General features: G+C 47.4%; 1 protein-coding gene across 17 annotated transcripts in view; it reads right to left on the bottom strand.

Annotated features, from left to right (window-relative positions):
• Positions 1-20,412, bottom strand: part of EHMT1 (euchromatic histone lysine methyltransferase 1) — a 163,719-nt gene that overhangs the window by 27,260 nt on the left and 116,047 nt on the right. For 13 of the 17 annotated variants that reach the window (XM_075060610.1, XM_075060617.1, XM_075060608.1 and 10 more), the window contains 14 exons: positions 19,304-19,449; positions 17,206-17,349; positions 15,461-15,687; positions 14,436-14,600; positions 13,464-13,546; positions 12,249-12,355; positions 10,410-10,532; positions 9,099-9,254; positions 7,170-7,271; positions 6,135-6,239; positions 3,709-3,863; positions 2,493-2,660; positions 1,950-2,094; positions 307-384 (listed from right to left, as the gene is read on the bottom strand). In XM_075060610.1, coding sequence (XP_074916711.1) covers positions 307-384; positions 1,950-2,094; positions 2,493-2,660; positions 3,709-3,863; positions 6,135-6,239; positions 7,170-7,271; positions 9,099-9,254; positions 10,410-10,532; positions 12,249-12,355; positions 13,464-13,546; positions 14,436-14,600; positions 15,461-15,687; positions 17,206-17,349; positions 19,304-19,449 — 1,904 coding nt within the window. The remainder of the gene's footprint in view (positions 1-306; positions 385-1,949; positions 2,095-2,492; positions 2,661-3,708; positions 3,864-6,134; positions 6,240-7,169; positions 7,272-9,098; positions 9,255-10,409; positions 10,533-12,248; positions 12,356-13,463; positions 13,547-14,435; positions 14,601-15,460; positions 15,688-17,205; positions 17,350-19,303; positions 19,450-20,412) is intronic. The other 4 variants (XM_032765224.2, XM_032765226.2, XM_032765223.2 and 1 more) reach the window with 1 other exon arrangement.

Raw genomic sequence — 20,412 nt, 5'->3', positions numbered from 1 at the left:
GATAAATTGCAGAAACACTTAACGACTGAACAGCGCACACTGGATTCTTCAATGGGGCTTGTACCTTGGGCACGATTGTTAAACACTGCGCATCATGTGGGGATAATTAATGGCGCCATTGGTATAGAAGTAACACAAGTTTGAGATTTATTGTGTCTCTTGCCACGTACACACTGAAGCCAAGATTACAGTCTTCAGTATTTTATATACTGGAATTGAGAAAATCTTTAAGAATTTTTTTAAATTAACTAACTGTTATAATAGATGAATATCGGCCAAACCAAACGTGAAGTTCAAAGTCCTCACCTTGTCATACCAGCAGCGCATACTGAGTTGGCCACACATGCAGTTGCTGGAGGAGCAGTCATCTATGCACACACAGTACTGGAAGGGAGAAACAAGGAGCAGATCCAGTTCTCACACAAATGCAACAGAAAGACTAAATTGGTTAAATGGGCTGGAAAGGAAACAGCTATCGACTTAGCTATTGAGATACCCCATCCTCTCCCAAACACCAAGAATATGGGGGCCTTCCAAGTATGTAAAAAATAGGCACAAATCTCTCCCTCTCTCTCATCAGACAATAGCATAATCAGCTTCACTGGTTTCACAGGGCATTTTGTTTGCTCATTTTTGTGGGTGACATTACTGAGGGGAAGCTAGATCACAGAAAGGGATTTTGCAGTCAGTTCTGCAAGGGGTGATCCTGTGTCCATTTTTCTCTCATGCAGAAGTGAATTCCAGTGTAGCTCCAGCTCCTGTGAAAATTCTCTGTCCTGCGCTCATGACCCACTAGCTGCCAGGGTCACTGGCATGGGGAGTCAGGGTCACAGAGGGCAGGGTGATTTCTCAGGTAGGTAGGGCTAATTGATTCGAGGGCTCTAAATATCAGAGACACAAGCCTTGAACTGGATGCTGAGTTCGCTGGGGAGACAGTGTAGCGAGTGGAACACTGGGGCGATGTGTTCCTTGCAACTTGTGCTGCTAAGTAGACAGGCTGCTGAATCCTGTACCAACTGGAGGTTTTTCAGGGCATGTGGCTTCATCCCTGGATACAATGAGTTGCAAGAATCAAGCCTGGGAAGCCATAAATGCCTGACTGTTTCTCTAGGATATTACACAGGGCTCATAACTATGGCACCAGGACACACAGCCTTCATGGATATCACACAGAACACCACAATCAATAGCCTGAATTATTAGTATTGTCAAATATTACTTTGCTCATCTCCAGCTTCTGTCACTGGAGGATCTACAAACATTGACTAATTAAATAGCCTCACTACACCTAGTGTATGGGCTATATCAGAACTATGAAAAGCAGCCATCTCTAGAGTGGGACGTCATGTGCAGTTAGCAGCAGTTTAAGAAAGGAAGGGATGAAGAATCCTACATCCAAGAGAAACAGCTGGGAGAGTTTAGGGAGGCAAGAGTCCAAATGCCTAAGCTGGAATTTTGCCAGGACATGGGGGTTAACTACCCCAATTCTTACTGAAAATGCCACAGGGTTTTCAATGCAGACAAAATGGAAAGGCTCGTGGGTTTTCTCTCTCATCTTAAAACTCGCACCTCCACCATCACAGTGCCTCTGAGGCTTGACTTTCAGATTTCTAAGGAACAAAATGTTTTCTCAGTTCCAAGGAGCAGTGGGAGGAATTTCCGTTCTCCTGTCGCAAAAAGACCTATACCAACAAGGTGGAGGAGGCAAGTGTGTAACTGGAATACAAGCACACAATCAAGCAACTCAACCATGTTTGCTCATATCACTGTGTTCACCTAGAGAGACAGGCAGACAGACAGACACACAAACACCCCTTCCTATGGGAACACATCTCTGCAGTGCACACTCCAGCAGGCTCTCTCATCAGCACACAACAACCTCTCTAACAATATTCCGTACCAGGACAGGAGAGACACACCCACCCATGTATGTACCCAGTCCATCTAACCTGCAAATGAGTGATGTTTCTATCGATGTTCATTGGGGAGGTCACACAGTTCTGAGAAACGTATTTGTAGTTGGTGGGGCAAGGCTCGCTGTCCACTGAATTGATGCATGGAATTGGGATCTGCTCGTAACCCCGGGCAATGTCTCTGTCACAGCAGGGGAAAGGTAGGGAAGAGAACAATCGCTTTATGCAACGAAGATACCATCCTCCACTCCCCAAAACAATCTGGTGACTACAAAATCATCAAGTGCAGCTTCAGTGGCATCCCGAGCAGAATTTGATCTCTGAATATTTAAGGTTGAAAGGAACTCCGTTTCATTCTGAATCCATTTTTCCAGCCAGATGTATAAATTATTACTTCCTGTTGGACCATTCCATGTGGATGATAAATTCATAAAGGCCAGCCCTGATTCAGCATGTGCTGCATCAACCCTGATTCAGCACAAGCTTAAAAGCTAAGTGCCTTTCCCAAATCGGGGCCTCAACCCTCAACCTAGAGAGCTTGCACTTGGCAGTCACAACAGAGGCTAGCTGAACTCTCACCTGCTCACCGTCTTCTCTATCTGGGCAGGTTTGTCAGTAGATGATTCTCGGATTGTCTTGTTCATCTGCAGAGCCACCCAGACCTGAGAGTTGAGACTTGAGCACTGGAGTGGAGTCTCACCTTCCTTGTTCTTCAAGCTGACATCCGAGCCACGGGAGAGAAAGAGGCTGCAAAACAGCAACAACAATAGATAACCCACCCAGAAAGAACTTATCAGAGGCGGAAGAGTCAAATGGCATTCTGCAGCCATTCCTTAAGGTTGCATTCGCAGGACCACTCTCTCTTGAGAATGATGACTCAGAATAGGTTCTACCACAACAGAAAGCAACCACCTCAATTCCCTTTTTATAAAGCTGGTCCATTGAACAACACTTTCTAAAGGTGGGGGTTAATTCGGAAGCTGGGTAGAGGAACAGAGTGGCACACCAGCCTGCCAATTCTAGAGAGCTGGGTCCAAATCTCGCCTTACATCAGGCATGAAAAAGAGTGTGCTCATAACCAGCCTAGTTCCAAATGGACCTGGAATTAGGCATAGGCACCACTGAAGTCCCATTGAAACCCTACTTCGAGGACATAAATGGAACTTTAAAAAGGGGCATAGGCCTTGAGGTAGTTCTTTGTCCAGGGGTGAATTTCACCCTCTAAACGGAGCTCTTGCTCGCTAGCTGGAATTGCTGCATGCATTGTAACACAGGGAAAGCATTCGGGGCCTCCATTCAATGGCTCTGCAAATGGAGTGGCCCTGCATCCCACCTCCCTATAAATAGGCTCAGCTGCTAGGAGCCATCACAAGCTCCTCACGTGCTTACAAAAACTCAGCTTGCTTCTCCACTGCCCTCTGCATTGCGCAGTCATTTACAGCCGTGCATGTGCTACTGAATCAGGACACGAGGGTCCGGTTCTTGTTTGCTCAAAAGGCCCCTTTACACCACTCTGGCAGTGGAAAGGAGCCTGACAGTGGATGCAATTTTAATTTGCGTCATTTATGGCCAGAGTGATGCAAAGGGGTCTTGGTGTTCATGAGAATCAGCCCCATGTATTTCACCCCCACTTTGCCTGGGTGCAAAGCAATGCAGAATCAGGCTCATCATCCTATTTTGGTTCGTGTTCAGAGGGAAAGGCATTTCATAGCACTCCTCAGCTTGCCAGCCAGTGTCCAAATGAGAAATGAACAAAGTAACAAAGGAAAGCGGGGGTGGCAGGCTCCATACTTACACAACACACTCATAGCGGTTCTCTCTGGCTGCGATGTGCAGTGGCGAGTCTCCATGAATATTTACTGCATGTAAATCGCACTTAGCAGCCAGCAGTATCTCCGCTATGTCAACACAGCCAGAAAAAGCTGCCCAGTGCAAACAAATATTCTCCTCCTGGAGGGGAAAACACAGGAGAGGCTGTTTAGTGCACTAAGATCCCACCACTTTGGGACTCCACCGTCCTTAGCACTGTAGCTATGGCATGAAACACATGGCCGGCCTTCTCCTTTACTGGATTTCTCTCTAGCTCGGAGGAACACAACCCTGCAACAGGTAGGCAGGGAGTTCTCAGCACAGCCGCCTCCACGCTCACTGGAGATGGCAAGGCTACACCTAAGCTACTGCACTGCTCTCTTTATCCGTACCGACAAGTCATTTGTCTCTAAGCCACAGAACAATCTGGATCGATCCACAGGGAGACACGACAGATGCAAACGAGCCCCAGGGAAGGGCGAGGAGCTGAACCGTCCAAACCAGACATGTAGCAAAACTAGCCCATCTCCTAACTCTACAGTGTCAAAGAAAGTAACCCCAGTGGGAACGAGCAGAGCACAAGCTGTAGGGTACAAAGGTCTGAAAAGCAGGACACCAGGCACAGGGAGAGCAAACTGATTTCAGGCATCTCGTAAATCCTGCGTGTCCCACGCTCGCACTAAAGCACCAGAAAGAAGGGAACCCTAATCTTGCGGATATAGATGTTTTAAGTGATGATCCTATTACTGTGTAATTTGTAGTACACCTTGGAATCCTTCAGCATGACAAGCACTAGAAAGGCTGATTGTGACCACGTAATGACGACGATGATGATTATAAATGGAGGTCTCGCACAGATGGCAAAAAAAATTGCATACTTAAGTCTCTGCAACTTAATTTCTCTATCAAAAGGAAGATCTGACTTACAAACAGATGCCTGGGTGCAAGGGTGGCACATTTTCGACAGGGCTTCTGCTCCCAAGCATGCCACCATCTAGAAATGGCAGCGAATCCCAAGTATAGTTCTGAAGACTAATTTAATCCAGCAAGGGTACCGCTGCACATACTGCGTATCAGGCGACAGAGAGGCCAGACCAATTTACAGCTCCTGCCATTCTAATTTACGCTGATTAAAATCAATGGGGCTACTCAAGGAGTAAGGTGCTACTCAGTGTGAGGAACGATGGCAGGAGCTGACCCTTAATGACCAACAATAAGTAGGTGCTGGAACTCTGGGCAAATTAACGGGGATCTCATACATGTGCGAGGGAACTGCTGGACGGAATGATTGGATTTACATGTGAGACTAATGTGCGATCCAAGGGATTGGTAGCTGGTGGCTTTTGTGATGGATCAGCCACGAAACCATTCTGTTCAGAACCAGTTTTACAGCGATGAAGTCAATTGCAAGAGTCTGGAAAGCTCTCTCCTATCTCTGACTCTTATGCTTTGTCAGAGCAGGACCTGCCTGGAAAGTACTCAGCTACCCAGGAAATGGAGGCTCCTAAAGAGGAGGGGCTTTTGGGCCGGGCAAGACAGCTACTAGTGAACAGTCTGAGCCATTCTGAGCAGAGTGAGATACATGCACCTCTGTCTATCCCTGACAGCATCGGGAAGACACAGAGAGAGGCACGGGGGGAGACCAATAGGAACAGCTTCTTACATCCACTGGACTCACAGGAGTTTTTCAGAGGCGGAGTGGGAAAATGGGAAAGACACTGAAATCAATCAATAAAAGGAGCAGTGGCGGGTCTCACCCATCTCCTAGATGGAGAACTGGACATGCTTTCTCCCTCCTCCCCACTCATCCCTGCCCACGCTCCCTAATTCCTGCCCCGTGTTTTATCTTTCCGATCAGAGAACATGGTTTCAGGTGCCTGGCCCTCGCTCGGGCAAGCAGTCCCACCTGCAACTTCTCACATGAGGAAGGGTTTGCAGAATTGGGCTCCGAAGGCCTGCTCCTCAGAGGAGCTTAGCCCCTGGAGCTCCCATTCACTTCATTTGGGGCGGAAGCTACTCAGCACTTCTGCAAGTCAAGTCCCCAGAGCACAAGCTCTCTGGGGCACGGAACGTGTGGTACTGTGTGGGCTCCACACTGCAGACACAACTGGGCACAGGACTTACTACTACACAGAACAGGAGAGACACTATGGACGTGATTTTTAAATACTGTAGAGGGAAGTACTTGGAGTTGAAGGTTAGAAGACTGTCTACAAGGACCTACCTAAAGTGCAAGCAATGCGGCTGCTCGTGCCGCAAACGCTCACCCACTACCTCCCTGTGTCGCACTGACTATCAAACCCACTGCTCCCTACCACCACTTTCCGAGGGGCTTGGCATTACTGGTTTGGGGAACTTTTCAATAAAGATTGTCATTTATGTACTAAACCCCCCAACTCCGGTAAGTCTTACGTTGTCTCGAATATTAATGTCCGATCCCCTGGACAGCAACAACTTCACCAGCTCAACGTGCTTGTATTCGGTGGCCCAGATCATGGGAGTCCAGCCTCCGTCATCCTGGGAGGGGAAAGGAGTGCATGACACACACACAACATGGACAAAGCAGAGCCTGCCTTGATTTCCACTGGCCCTGTGGGCTGCAGCTGCGACAGGCAGAGGAAGCTACTGACCCCCTTTGTCTCAGGCCACCATGTGATTATAAATGGTTGTGGAGAAAACCCTGTTGTCGTTCACATACAGCATAGTGTGGTTCAACCCCATCCACCCCACTGCTGCATCCCGGCGTCGCATCACAGACTGAAAATGGGTCTCTGGGGGTGCGGGAGAAAGGGCCCATCTGTGCAAGTAAGATTGTAGCATCAGAGCCCAACCCTATATCTGAAGTGGGTTGACTGCCAAGGCACCAGGGGAGCTGCCAGCCCGATGAGCAACCCAGAACAGGCCTGGAAGAAGGCTATGGGAAGGCCATGTTGCTTCACTCCTTATGGCTGGATGTCCTATTGAAAATGGCTAAGCTTCCGGCTGCCCCCCACCCTTTCCAGGACAGTGCAAATGGGCCCCGGATCAGCTTCCTCTCTGGTCCCATTGCTGGGAGGAGGGGTTGTGAGATGCGCCCGCAGGGACGGACTCAGGCTCTGTTAATGACCCCTGGGGATAAAGGCCCCAGGATCAGCAGAGGCCTAGAGGAAGCAGGGAATTGAAAGCAGAGTCACAGGCAGCACAGAGCACAACTGACTGCTGCCCGACGTGTGCGGAAGAGAGGCAGAGAAGGAGAGTCTCTCTGTGATGGCCTTGAAGGTTGGGAAAGTAGGTTCAGACTATTGATGAATCACGACCCCATTAGCTAAGCACGTTTGCTTCTCCAGACCGGCCCAGCAGTGTCTGAGTAACCATACGGAGCACTGCTGAGACTGCAGGGACAGACCACAGTTCCTGAGCTGCGGAAAGCGCCTGGTCTTCCTTAGGCACCGCGCAGAAGGGCCTTACCTGGCAGTTGACGTCCATCTGCCCGTTGGAGAGGAGGTACTGAACTACGTCGTAATGCCCTTTCTTGGCAGCCAAGTGCAGACACGTGGAGCCCTCAGCATCCTGAGCAACAAAATCACAGAACAACTCAAGGAAAATCATCTCCCACCCTCCCCGGCGTCAGACATTGTTGGTGTTGCACTGCGGTATTTCAGAAAGAGACAGGCTAGTGCTCAGAGCACAGGTCTGGGAACGGGGAGAGGCCCCTGGCCCCTCCTGCTGAGGACGTCAGGAGAGAGGAACAGCAGCCGCAGTCAGCCCCCAGTAGGGCGTTAAGCGAAGCCCTGACAAGCCAGCACTAGGAAGCACAAGTCGGGGCTGGGAGGAGGAGAAGGGCCTTGGATGAAAAGGCTCCCCTGAGAGCTTCGCAGAGATTGCAGAGCTGGCTGTCAGCTGCTCCCCCCTCTGTTTGCTGACGGTGGCTTTCTGCCCCCTCCCTCTCCCATAGAGCTGTCCTCTGTTGCTCCCCCGCTGGAGCCAGAGGGGCAGGAAGTGCGGGGGAGAATTCTCTCCTTCACATAGGCAGAGCTTTCTGCACAGGCCGTGACTGTGCCCATAAGGCCCCTTATATCAGCAGGGCCCCCCTGGGAGAGACAATCTCAACCAGAAACTTAAGGCTTTCCCAACACCTGGGTTTTTTTTATCCCCAGTTGCTAGTCCGACGCAGCTGCTCAGTACAAACCACTTCTCCCACCAGTGCAGTTATGTCCACACAGGGGGCTGCCCTGGCACCTCTACACTGGAACCACACAGGGGTCCCCAGAGATATAAAGCCTGAAAGAAGGTCTGGAAATGCTGAGGAGAAACTCAGATCAAGTTTTGAAAGCAAAACCCCCTTTGGGGTTTTTGAGTACGGGGCCTTCTACAGGATGGAAAGGTGGGAAGGCTGGGGTGTGAGTGATGGTGGGAGGGGAGAGACCTACAGCATAAAATCAGAAACCAGCCATGCTCTGGAGAACCCAAACTTTTACCTCACACAAACTCAATCCAGAGCAAGCCCCACGGGGCTGAAAATAAATGAAAAACCAAAAGCAACCACCCCTCCCCCAATTTGAACCACATCATCCCTTCACATTAAACCCACAAAAACCAACACACTACAACATAGGAGCACCTCTTTGGCTCACAAGAGTGAGGACCCCCTCCCAAATAGGTGTCCAATACAGAGAGCATAGGTTCCTCACAGACAATGCCGGGAGGGGGGGAGAAGGGGGGGAAGCAATTTAATTGGATGGGGATGTTGTGAAGGCCAAGACTATAAGAGGGTTCAAAAAAGAACTAGATACATTCATGGAGGACAGGTCCATCAATGGCTATTAGCTAGGATGGGTAGGGATGGTGTCCCTAGCCTCTGTTTGCCAGAAGCTGGGAATAGGTGACAGGGGATGGATCACTTGATGATCACCTGCTCTGTTCATTCCCTCTGGAGCACCTGGCATTGGCCACTGTCGGAAGACAGGATACTGGGCTAGATGGATCCTTGGTTTGACCCGGTATGGCCGTTCTTATGGGGGAGGTGAGGTTTTAGACAGTTTACACCGTGAAGCTCCTCAGGGCAAAGAGGACATTTTTACTCTCTTTAAAGTGTCCCACAAGCCCCTATACACAAGTGTCCATGAGCACAATGTTAATAATCAATGGTGTATCTTACTCCTCACAGGTTCCGCACATACAAAGAACAGTGGTTGCACAACGTTCACTGCAACCTTGACATAAGTGAAAAGCATGCTGGGAATCTGGTTCATAGTTAGCATAAGCACAAAAGGCTTGTAGCTATGTATGACCCTGGCTAACAGCAGCACCTTTCTGTTAAGATTCACAAGAGGTAACTGTAGTCTCTCAATACACCTGTGTGAGAGCAGGCACAGTTAATATTAAACTCCCACTGACTTCCATGGGACCAGGATGTCCCTCTGACAGGAACAGCAGCAGTTCGCAGGGGGACCCAGGAATGCCCTTGCTCATTAGTTGCCCCTTTCTTGCTTGACAATCCCTCTCTCTCAGCGAGGGGAGGGCAGAGAAGCAGCAGCTAGCACTTCTGTCTCTCTGCAAAAGAACCCCAGTTGATGTAGCAAGGCTGCTATTTTCAAACATGACTAATATCATACAGGAAACTAATTAAGGCAATAAACTTCAGGAATTATTGAATTTCAGTAACGATCCCAGGGTTGTAACAGTTCTAATTTACTTTCGCTGGTTAGGATAAGGGGTTTTTCCCCCCCTCTTAACCTTTATTAAAAAATCTCTTTGCACTGTGCCATCATTAAATCACACAACAGGCATTTGGCAATGCTTGGGGATGCCCCTGGCACCAGCTAGTTTGAATCTGCACGTGCCCTTACACGTTGGAGAAGGTCTCCAGGGGAATTGTCAAAGGCCTGATGACAGACTGCATTTGGCCTCTGAGTGAGTGAGTGAGCCTGCAAGCAGGATAATCCCACAGACATAGGCCAGCTCCTGAGTGGGCAAAGTATCATCACCATACTGCTCTATTCCTTAGCAATATCACAGGCAGTGGGATGAAGTGAGCAGGTAGTAACTCCATGGAGTTTGTGGCAAGGAGGGCTCCTGCCCTCCAAATGGCATCTGATTTACGACACTTATAATCCATCCATGTATTTAACAAGCATGTTACTGGCAGCTAGCCAGACATACTTTTATTGTATCTGTTTAAATTAAAGGGCTGTATTTTAAAGACAGCCTCTGATTTTGCCATTGCAGTTTTGTGCTTGCAAACTGCTCCACAATTAGGTACTTGGACAGCTAAATGCTCTCTCTTTCACCTTCAATTGATTTGTAGGCACCTAATTAGAGGCCTGTTTAAAAAACTGCCCCGAAAAGGCTAGTGCTGAGTTAATGGAGCACAAAACCAGAGGTTAAAAATCAAAACTCTCTTTGTGCCCAGGGAATTCAGAACCAACTATTATTGCTATTCATCATTTTGTTACAGTAGAATCCGGAAGCCCCAAACATGGAGCAGATCCCCATCGTACACTTAGGTAGTAAGACAGTCCTTGCCCCAAAGAGCTTGCAATCTAGGTGTTAAATAATTTTAAAAAATTACCACCAGCCAGCCTGACCCAAATGATAGAGGCCCCCTTCCCCTCTAGCTGGGAACTTGCATCCAGACTCAAACCCTTCAAGAAAGGGAAGGAAAGCCTGACAGGCCACGCAAGGAGAAAACAAGGAATCAACGGCTACCTTGGGATCTACCAATGCTCCAGCCTTGATAAGGTACTTCACAGCATCCAGATGGTTATTCTCTGCTGCCTCCATCAGCGGGGTCCTTTGGTCCTCCGAGCAGGTGTCTATGTTAGCACCAGCCTGTTAAATGGCCAAGGTAAACACAAGAGCCATTATAATAGCTACTGTTTATCAACGGAAGGGAACGGGAATACAGATTTGCCAGCAGGTTGTCTATTGAGAGAACAATTCACCCATAAAGAAGAATGATGGGGCAGAGGGGGAGTCAAAGCTGATCCCTGTCCAAGAATCACATTATTTGCTCTCTTCCATATTCAGTAACTGGGAGCACAAAGGAACACACATCTGGACTTAAATGGTCACTGTTATTAATTCGTTCTGTGCCATTGTAGAATTCACAGCTGGTCTCTGGTCATCTGTATGATATCTCAAAAATCTCTATGTCCTTTAAAGCCAAAGAGAAGTTCTCTGTTTCCAAGGGCCCATCAACTCCAGTTGTCCCTTCCCTATCCATCACAAGCTGTTCTGGAACGACCTATTCACCAATAGTGAGGAGAGGGTTTTTCAAAGTGCTCAGCACTAGGATGACCGCTCCCACTGAAGTCAACAGTAAAATTTCCATTGACTTCCTTCAGAGCAGAGTTAGGCCAATGCGGAGCTGCTTGGGAAAATCCTACCATAATTTGTTGTCAGAATGCTACTGTGCAAAGCATTTGGCCTGTTTATTCCCTATGCTTTGCGCAATAAACACACAAGCTGCTTCAAAACAAGCAAAAAACAAACACACACACACACCCAAATTCAACAATTCTGAGTCAGGCACAATCCTTGAATTTTGTTGTTGTTAGGAGAAAGCCTATCTACAGCAGTAACAGGCCGACTCAGATTTATCTATGCACGTAAAAGGGGGCCCACTGCTTCCAGCTACCCTTCAGTAGACCACTTCGTTTTTATTGCTTTGAAAAATCTAAAACACCCAGTCCTCACTGTGTGTTTCAGGTTAGGGAGCAGCGGACGTTACTGCCTCAGTATTGTGTTGTCGCAACAGCCTTCAGTGGGAAATGCATGAGATGATGGACTTGTCCTCATGCTCCCTCCTCCTAACATGGTCATCCCTTTAATAGAGTTATTCTTCTAACCGATTTTATTCCTGTGATTCACTGCAAGGCCTTACCCATGCAAGTAGTTCCATTGACTTCAAACAGGACAACTCACCTGGATAAAAGGAGCAGGACTAAGGTGCACATTTTAAAAAGTGACCACTAATTCTGAGTGCCTCTGTTTTTGGGTGCTCAACTTGAGACACCTTCAGGAGCTTCATTTTCAGAGCACAGGAGGCTCAGCACTTTCTGAAAATCAAGCCCCTTATAAGTCTCTCAAATTGGGCACCCAAAAGTCACCGGTCACTTTGAAAACATGGGTCTATTCATTTTGCTTTACATTTTGTCGTACAAGTTTAAAAAGTCCATTATTTTAAAAACATTCATTTAAGAGGGTTCCAATGCAAAGCATTTTTTTGTACTCCAGTTCTTGGCGTTAACCACGTGTCTACCTTAATACAAACTTATTAGTGTCCAAGTCCCATCAACTCACACTCAACAGACCAAAAGAAGAATGCACTATTATTTACAGTGCCTTTGATCTGCAATGGAAGCACTGAGCCTACATTCAGATGGGGGGCGGGGTGGACAGACAGCAAATCCTGAGATTTAAGGGGTTATAATGGAAGGTAAAGGTTCAGTAGGTTAATTCCCAAATGTTTTTCAGCCCTGGGGGGTAGGAAGACATGGCATGGAGAGAAGCCTCTTGATTTGAAGAATATAAATGGAGATGAACCTGAATCAGCATGTGGCAGATGTCCACGTGCCCAGATTCCGCAGCAGCGTGGAGAGGGGTTCTCTTATTCTGGTGCTCCATTTTGAAGTTGGGATCAATTCCGTCCACTGAAAAACAAACAGACCCTTCCAGCTGGGATACAGAGATCAGCAGAACCACCACCAGCAAACTGCCACCAATCTCGCTTGGGATCTTAAATTAAATTGTTACATCATTGCTATCACCAAGTGCTAAAACAATGAAACCCAAGAGTGACTATTTTTGTAGACCAGGCAGTTCTCAGATATGATGTGAACTACCTTTTAACACAGAGATGGTCTCATGGATGCCTGTTTTCCCATTTGTTATCCTGCATGCCACCTCCCCTCTCATTCACAATTCTCTAACATCCTGATGGCTGCAACAGCAGTTGTTGACATGGCGAAGTAATAGGGAAATTATTTAATCTATCTGGCTCAGCTGTGCAGAAACTGACGGATGATGATGATGGCCAGGCAATAATGGCTGGGCATGACAATATGGTATGTAGGATGAAGTCATAGTTAAACAAAACACCAGTGAATCGAATTTCACTACTACCAAGGACTCAGACAATGCAGTTGATATTTGCCAAAAGGACAAAGGTGTTTGTTAAAAGAAAAGACTGAAAATATTTGCAAAAATGTATTGCAAAACACTGGAGAGGAGTGAACACGATCAATAGAAAAAAATTACTCAGTGTCCTGCAACCAAAACAAAAAGAGCAAATATTCCCATGTGATCAGGGATAAAAGCATCATCAGAATCTCAAAATTATCCTCCAGTTTCAGTTTATTAAGCGCCTTAATAATAAAGCTTTGCACATTAAGGATCTTTCATTCTCTGCAAACTCACAGAGTCCTAATTTAAAACACCCTCCATACCGCATGTAAACATCCCCCCACTCATTATGAGGCTAGGCAAATTTTGCCAGTTTGGAAAATTACATGGAAGATGTTTGAGGGCAGTTAAGGATGGGCATCTGTATAAAACTGTGTCCAAATTCAGATGGGTCCACATATGAGACAGAGAAGGAAAAACTGCCAACGGTAAGTTATTGGCAAAACTGATTTTAGCTTCCAACACCTTCCCACCTGGGCCAACGGGGAATGCAAAGTAGGGAACTGGACTGTGGCAACTGACTTGCAGGAGCAGGAGTACTGCCAAACTAGCACCTTCTGGGAAGGATCCACTTACCCAACATAAGCAGGACCTTCTGAAGTTCCCCTTGCCTGGCAGAGAAGTACAGCTGCTTTGGGTGGAACCGTAACTTCTTGGGTCTGTAGCAGGGAAGAAATAGGCTTATTATTTACTTTTAAAGAAAAATCCCAAGAGCTCTGTCCTCTCCTGACTGCCATCGGCTCATACCAGAAATCTGTTCCTAAGGAATATCAAGTACCACCACATGCATCTGCTCTCCCTGAAGGGCACCTTTCTACCACCCTCTGCCAACCCGCTTCAGACATACCATGGACAGCCCTATTCTCGAGCCCACTAGACAGAGCCTTTGGGTTCTCCCAGTGGATGTCCCTCACTGAAAGCGAGAGAATGCAGCTACTGCAAGCACTTGGCTTTTTACCACACCCACTCAAGTAGCGTGTGACCAGCGTCACACGGCTGCACACACAGAGCGAGGCGTTAAGAGGTAGGAAGCAGCATTTTCTCCCCGCATCTCCTTTAGCAATACCTTTCATGTGAACGTTCCACAGGGTTCAGCTGCTCAACAGACCTCTACAATGGCTGCTAATCAGCAGCCATTAATTACTTTGTTCTTGGAGGACTCCGGGCATCTCGGAATATCTAGTAGGATGTTTCTATTTAGGCAACTGTCTGAAAGGAGAAGGCTCAAAGGAGCCAGACTGAGGGAGCTCCTGACTTTGGGGTTCACTCTTGTTGGTGTGCTAAGAGTGTGAATGGGGATCCCTGGTAGGTCAACCTTGGTAGTCCGGTCTGTGGGAAGGCAGACTAATCCCCACTAGCAAATCCATCAGCATGATGGATGCAGCAGAAGCTGGGCTAAGAATACAAAACCCTCAGAGGAGAATGACCGATCAGAATAGAAACATACTGTGTTCAAGTGGGCCTCAAAGCCCAAAGAAACTAAATCCTGGTTTGTTCCAGCCCAATGAACCAGAGTGGCATTGGAGAGATTCGGGGGCCAGTTCTTACTTTTCTGAATCCAGGGCAATCAAAGCGCTTTCCAAGGTTTCTTTAACTGGTCCCTGAGGCAGGCCAGTGACAGGCTTCACAAAAACAGAAGATCCAGCCAAATCAAACCCCTCGGTAGCCAAACTCTCTGGTTTGTCTTCCTCAGACAACTGTGTTCCAATGCCACTGAAGCGCGCGCGAGAGAGAAACAAACATAAGCATTAAACCCAGACAAGAACACATACGTCTATGCCAAATAAGGAAAGAAAACAAGTTTTAAATGCAAATGCCTTAAATAATTTTGAAAAGTGGCCTCTTGGCTAGAATTCTCCTTGGACCAGAAGCAGTGTTCCCTCTCATTAGAGTAGCTGTGCTCTCAGTAACATATCTGGGGATACAGCTACTACCACAGCATGGGGCAGAGAGCTCTGTCCCAGCAGTCTGCTGAGAAAATACAAGGTGGCAAATGACAAAAACCATTAGCACACATTCAGATAAACTTCAAGATTTAGGATGTCTCTTAAGTGCTGCTCAATACTGAAGACTTCCAGAACAGGTGGTGATTTGCTTCTCACTCTGATTTTCTCTATGCACACATGCTGGTCGGTTAGAACCACATGTGCTACGGTCCGGTGCTATGTAAGCTTGCTCCCTGAGATGATATCTGCTATCCCCAATCCTGACCTGCAGACACCCACTACTAATCCAGTCCTAGGCTCCCCACGCAGCTCTGCCAATCCATCCCAGTCCCTGCTAATTCTGGGCCTCTCTCAAGCAGAATGCAAGATGTGCTGAATTACATAGCGGTTTTATGAGGTGGACAAATGTCTCTGGGGACTGGACTGACACCAAGAACTCATTTAACTTGTGACATGGGAGGACAGGTCTTCAGAGGTGGAAGTCGAGTGCATCATCCTGGCACAGCCTTCAGCTTCCAGCTGCTGGATTTGGCATATAAGACAAGAACCAGGAACCTGTTTGATCCATGGAGCAGACAAATCAAGGCACAACAGAGGGCCCGATGCTTCCATTGAGCAGCAACTCACCTCCCTGTGGTGGTGTCTGCCCTTCCCTCCAGAGCCACCGGCTTCTCCTGCTCGTAGGTCAGCAACACTGTGGAGGTCGTGTCTGCTTTTGCTATCGTCACCTCCTTCGCCTTAGAGGCCTCTTCCCCGCAGTGCGGGCAGTAGCTCGTGTCATTAACCTGGGAGGCACAGTTCTTGTGGAAACGGTGGGAAATGCTGCTTTCAGGCTGACACTCCATGAAAGTGCCCTGGAGGGAGAGAATGCACAGAAGTAGTTCACATGTTCAGTCATAAATAATAATGTTCTTTGCCCTTCTCTTACTATCACCTTTAGTATCACTTTAGTATCACCAGCGCACGCCTGAAAGGAAGGCCAGAATTATCACCATTCTACAGATGAACAAAACAGCAGAATGAGAAACAACCAATCGGCTACGGTTACAAACCAAGCCACTAACCGATCTGGTAACAGAACCCAAGAGTCTTGGTTCCCTGTTCTCTGCTCTAACATCCCCAACATCAAAACTGTTGCTGATGTTTCTAGAAACAAAAGCTCTAATACGTGGCATGTTGTAATGGCTTATACATTAGAGTCACACTTTCCCTTTCCCAGTGGATGCTCTCTTTGTGCACACAGTGCTCCCAAAAGAAAAAGGGGCACATGTCAAGATGACAGATCTGCACACTAAGAAAATCGGACAATTGACCTCTATTGCAGGCCTTCACTTACAGGTGTGCTGTAAAGCTACACTGACAATAGAGTTAATTCCTGGCCTTACCTACACAGAGCTACACTCCTAAACCAATTTCAGAGAATCCATGCAAGGGGTTACACTGATGTAGCGACTTCAGTTTCTAAACCAAGTTAGCAAAATCAAGATGACTTTTGGGTTTCTCAAAGCTCTATAAGTGTGCGCTGTAGAACGCCACTTAACTGGCTGCTAGTGACTTTTTTCTCCTCTCTCCAAGATCTCCAACACTTCCTAATGACTTGAAGTTATCCCAGAATCCATCATTCTGTGGCACCAGTGTTACCTGAAGCCCATTTTTGTGATGGTATAGACTGATGCACTCTGGGATAGCTGGGAGCCGCAGCCAATGAGAGCTGCGGGGACGTCATCTGTGGACGGCGCAGCGTGGAGAGCCGCCTGGCCGTGCCTCTGAGTACTATATAGGAGCCAGAGGAGGGAAATGCTGGCTGCTTCCTGGGAGCCGCACGGAGTGGGGTAAGCCCCCGACCCCACTCCCAGCGGGAGCTGAGGGCCAGATTAAAAGGTCTGACGGGCCGGATGTGGTCTGTGGGCCACAGTTTGCCCACTCCTGTTCTAAGAGATCTGCTCTTGGAATTATTTTGGGGAATTTCTCTGGCCTGTGTTACACAGGTGGTCAGACTAGATGGTCACAATGGTCCCTTCTGGCTTTGGAATCTACAAAGGTAAACTGGGAAAGGTCATTATGGGAAAGATCAGCGTGGGAGGGAAGACACCCACAGCCCTGAAATTCTTAAGGCAAGGCCTCCAACATGGTGTAGCTGTCAGGCTGGATCAGTCAATAATATTCTTTGATGTTCCTCTGGAGGCTAAAAGTACCCCAGGGTACATTACCTAGCTGCCGCTGTACCTATCCCACAGCACTTGAAGCAGCATTTCCCAGCAGTGAAAGGTAGAAAAGATGTGTGTGATCACTGAAGGGCAGCATGGCAGGCCTCCCCATGAGGCACTCACAGCACCTCTGGGTCCCCCCCCAGGCTTAAATGAGAGACTTACTGCAGTGCAGAAGTATCCACAACCAGGGCAGCACTGGTGTTTCACCATTCTCCCTCTGTGGTCCTCGCACAGCACCAAGAGCTGGACCTTGTTTGAAGGGCGCATCAGCTCATATTTCACCACGCTGTTTGTGCATCGGCCCAGCTGGAATGGGAATAATGAGAGGAAATACAATTACTGGAGACCAAAACATAGACAACCCTCTCGGCTTGTACACACAGCCGTGATGAAACCTGGCCTTTTCACAGCCATTCAGATGCATGCCAGACAGCATTAGCCGTCCAGCAGGGAGCAGAGAAAGGTGTTCTCACAGGAAGAAATGCATCATTTACTAACTAACATGCATATGGACCAGAGAGTCATTCAATCCTCATAAGGAAATTCATAACTGGAAATACGCAAGAGCCAAGCAGCAGCAGAACGGGCAGCCCCCGGGTTTGAGTCACCAAACACTCACTCTCATTTTGCCAGAAACGGAGGGTGCCACTGACTGAGGGAACAAGACCTAATGCGCCAAAGCATGTTACTGTTCGAAAGTGAACACATCATGAGACAGAGGGAGAATCAATGTGCAATTAAATTATGGCTTGCGCTTGTTGAGGTCCTGTGCTGGAACACGCTCAGGCATGTTAAGGGCCAGATTTTCACAAGAGCTCAACACACTATGCAAGCACTGTGTGCTGAAACCATTAAAAAAAAAATCAAAAAAAAATCTGGCCTTCTAGGGATAGAGTTACCATCAATGTCTGATTCAAAGGATCCTTATGCTCTCTCCCACTACCGTAGGTTATTAACCTATATCAACACCTGTGCTGCTTGCTTTACTGGATCAGAGAAACCAGTGCTTCCCCCTGCTGCATTCGCACTTATGCATCTCGTCATTTTCACTGCCGGGATGCCAAGCACTAGGCAACATGGGGTTATGTTTGGGTTTCCAAAACTTTCATTCCTTAAATGCACCCTCTCACTCAGAGTGAGCTGAAAATTAGCGAACAAATTCCCTTGTTTCACCTAAAAACTAAGCAAATTTGATCAGCTATAGAGCAGGTCAGCCTGTCTGTATTAAGTAGTCCTTGGTCGCACTTTCTATTAAGGTTTCATTTCCAGGTAGTTTTTAAAAAGTACATAAATGATTAATAGCTCTTTTATCAAACTGACAATCAATTGTTACAGAGGTCAACAGGTGGCTTATAACCTTTGATAACCCCTTCCAATATTGTTCTTACAACATCCCGCTATGTACTAGTCATGTAACCTATTAGCCACTTATTAATGCTTTATAACATAGAACTTTAATATAAAGGGTGGCCATTATTCCCTCGGACTGCTCATCCCCAATCTGTCTGGGAAAGCGAGCTCTCAGAGAACCATATAGCTTCTTGCCAGATCCTCTCTTCCTTGTCTAGAGACCCTGAGAGTGAGACTCCAGGTCTTCTCCTTCCCAAGGCTCTAGGGGAGTTCTCCCTTCAATGATGAGCTCTTGTCTCGTACTGGGGATTCCTTTGCCATGGGGTACTCATGTGCGTAGGCGACTGGAATACAGGTGGCCTTCGGAAGGCTAATTATCCCCCCACCCGCAATCCTTTCCAGAACCCTGGCTCTCTCCCCTCCCTATGCTCCTCTCACCAGAACTGCACATGCTATTGGGGGAAGAGTCTACTGGCGCTTCCGTGCGGCTGCAACACGTGCTCCTGAAGCTGAGTTACATCCCTCAAGAGCCTAGTCACAGGGCAGAAGCAGGAGGGAAGGCAGGTGGCATTCAAGCACCTGACAGCCACTTTACCTGTTACAATTCATGGGCAGCGAAGAGAGTTCTTGGTCCTATTTGCTCCCAAACTACCCTCTGCATGGACTAGTCTGGGGACCTGCCCCAGGCTGGGAAACTAGCCTGTAAACTGAGCACGCTTATGTTCTTAGCACAGACCTCTTCAGACTCCTGCTGTCAAAGTCAAAACCGTGGCAAACCAACTGAGCACATCTAATTTCTCTCCCCAAAGAGAGCAGACAGAGTCCTCAGCGTGTGAAGCAGATGGGCCTAACCCTTCCATGGGAGGAAGCTGTGAGAAGCTGGAAGAGAAGCTGAAGGAGGGTCTCCTACCTCATTGTCCACGCTCTCCGTTGCCATGCACTGGTTGTTGGCTAGTGTGGTAATCTCTCTGCTTTTGGGGGTTTCCATTCGACAGCTACAGAGAGGCACTTCCTGAAGACCATCCATTTCTATTGCTTCAGGGCCATTAGAGAGACCTATGGTGCAAAAGTCAAGTCAGTCAGCTCTGTAATTACCTCCTGAGAACACCCATAGGGAAGGAAAGGGGACAGTTAGCCAGTGTTAGCTTTACCCTTCTAGAGCCCCCTCCATACAAGGTTCCCAAAGTGCTTTACAAGCATTAGTTACATCTTGTTACATAGGTATGCAGTTGTTCTTATCCCTATCCTACAGGGACAAAACCAAGGTACTTAGTCTGGCGTTTTCAGAAGTGTCCAGTGTTGGTCTAACTCTGCTTCCCCTGGGAATTTTACCACTGATTTCAATGGAAATGGACACTTATGACAACTGAAAACCCCACCCCAGAAAGAGTGACTCGCCCAAAGTCACACAGTGCACCTGTGGCAGAGAATAGAGAACCCAGGAGTCCTGACTCCCAATACTCTAAATATCAGATAACTTGAAAGGGACCAACTGCAGTTCAAAGTCTGAAGCTACATTATAGCAGCATGGCAGAATGTCAGGAAAGTATTTCATCACTGGCTTCTGTTTGCAAAGGCTTATGACATGGCTGAAAAATATTCCTTGGCACATTTAGTCTGAGCCAGCGACGGAATATTTGGATCCTATCTGAATACTGTTCCTTACACATTTTTGAGTTACAGAAGCATACTTTTTTTTTTAAACTTCCTATACATTTCCCCTTGGCTAATTCAAAACTGTCTTGCTCTTCAGAGCCAAGCCTGGGAAGCTATTAGGTCTTCAAGTGAAGTAATCATGCTGCTTTTTGATTTAAAAAATAAAAAAGCTTCAAAAGGGGAGTTATTTTCCTCTGGGCAAAGGTTGAAACACCAATACTAATCATTCAAGTCACAGTAGAGAATCCCCTCTGGTGCCACGGTGAAATCAACATTATTTTTTTTTCCTCTGAGGACACCATTTTAAGGGTTAAAAACCAATCCATTTTCATCTCATAAGGAACGTCCCCAAGCTGTAAGTAT

This window comes from Chelonoidis abingdonii, chromosome 24 (assembly GCF_003597395.2).
Source record: "Chelonoidis abingdonii isolate Lonesome George chromosome 24, CheloAbing_2.0, whole genome shotgun sequence".
Lineage (NCBI taxonomy): Eukaryota > Metazoa > Chordata > Testudines > Testudinidae > Chelonoidis > Chelonoidis abingdonii.
Note: the sequence above shows the minus strand (reverse complement) of the source record. Positions and strands in the feature narration are given on the sequence as shown.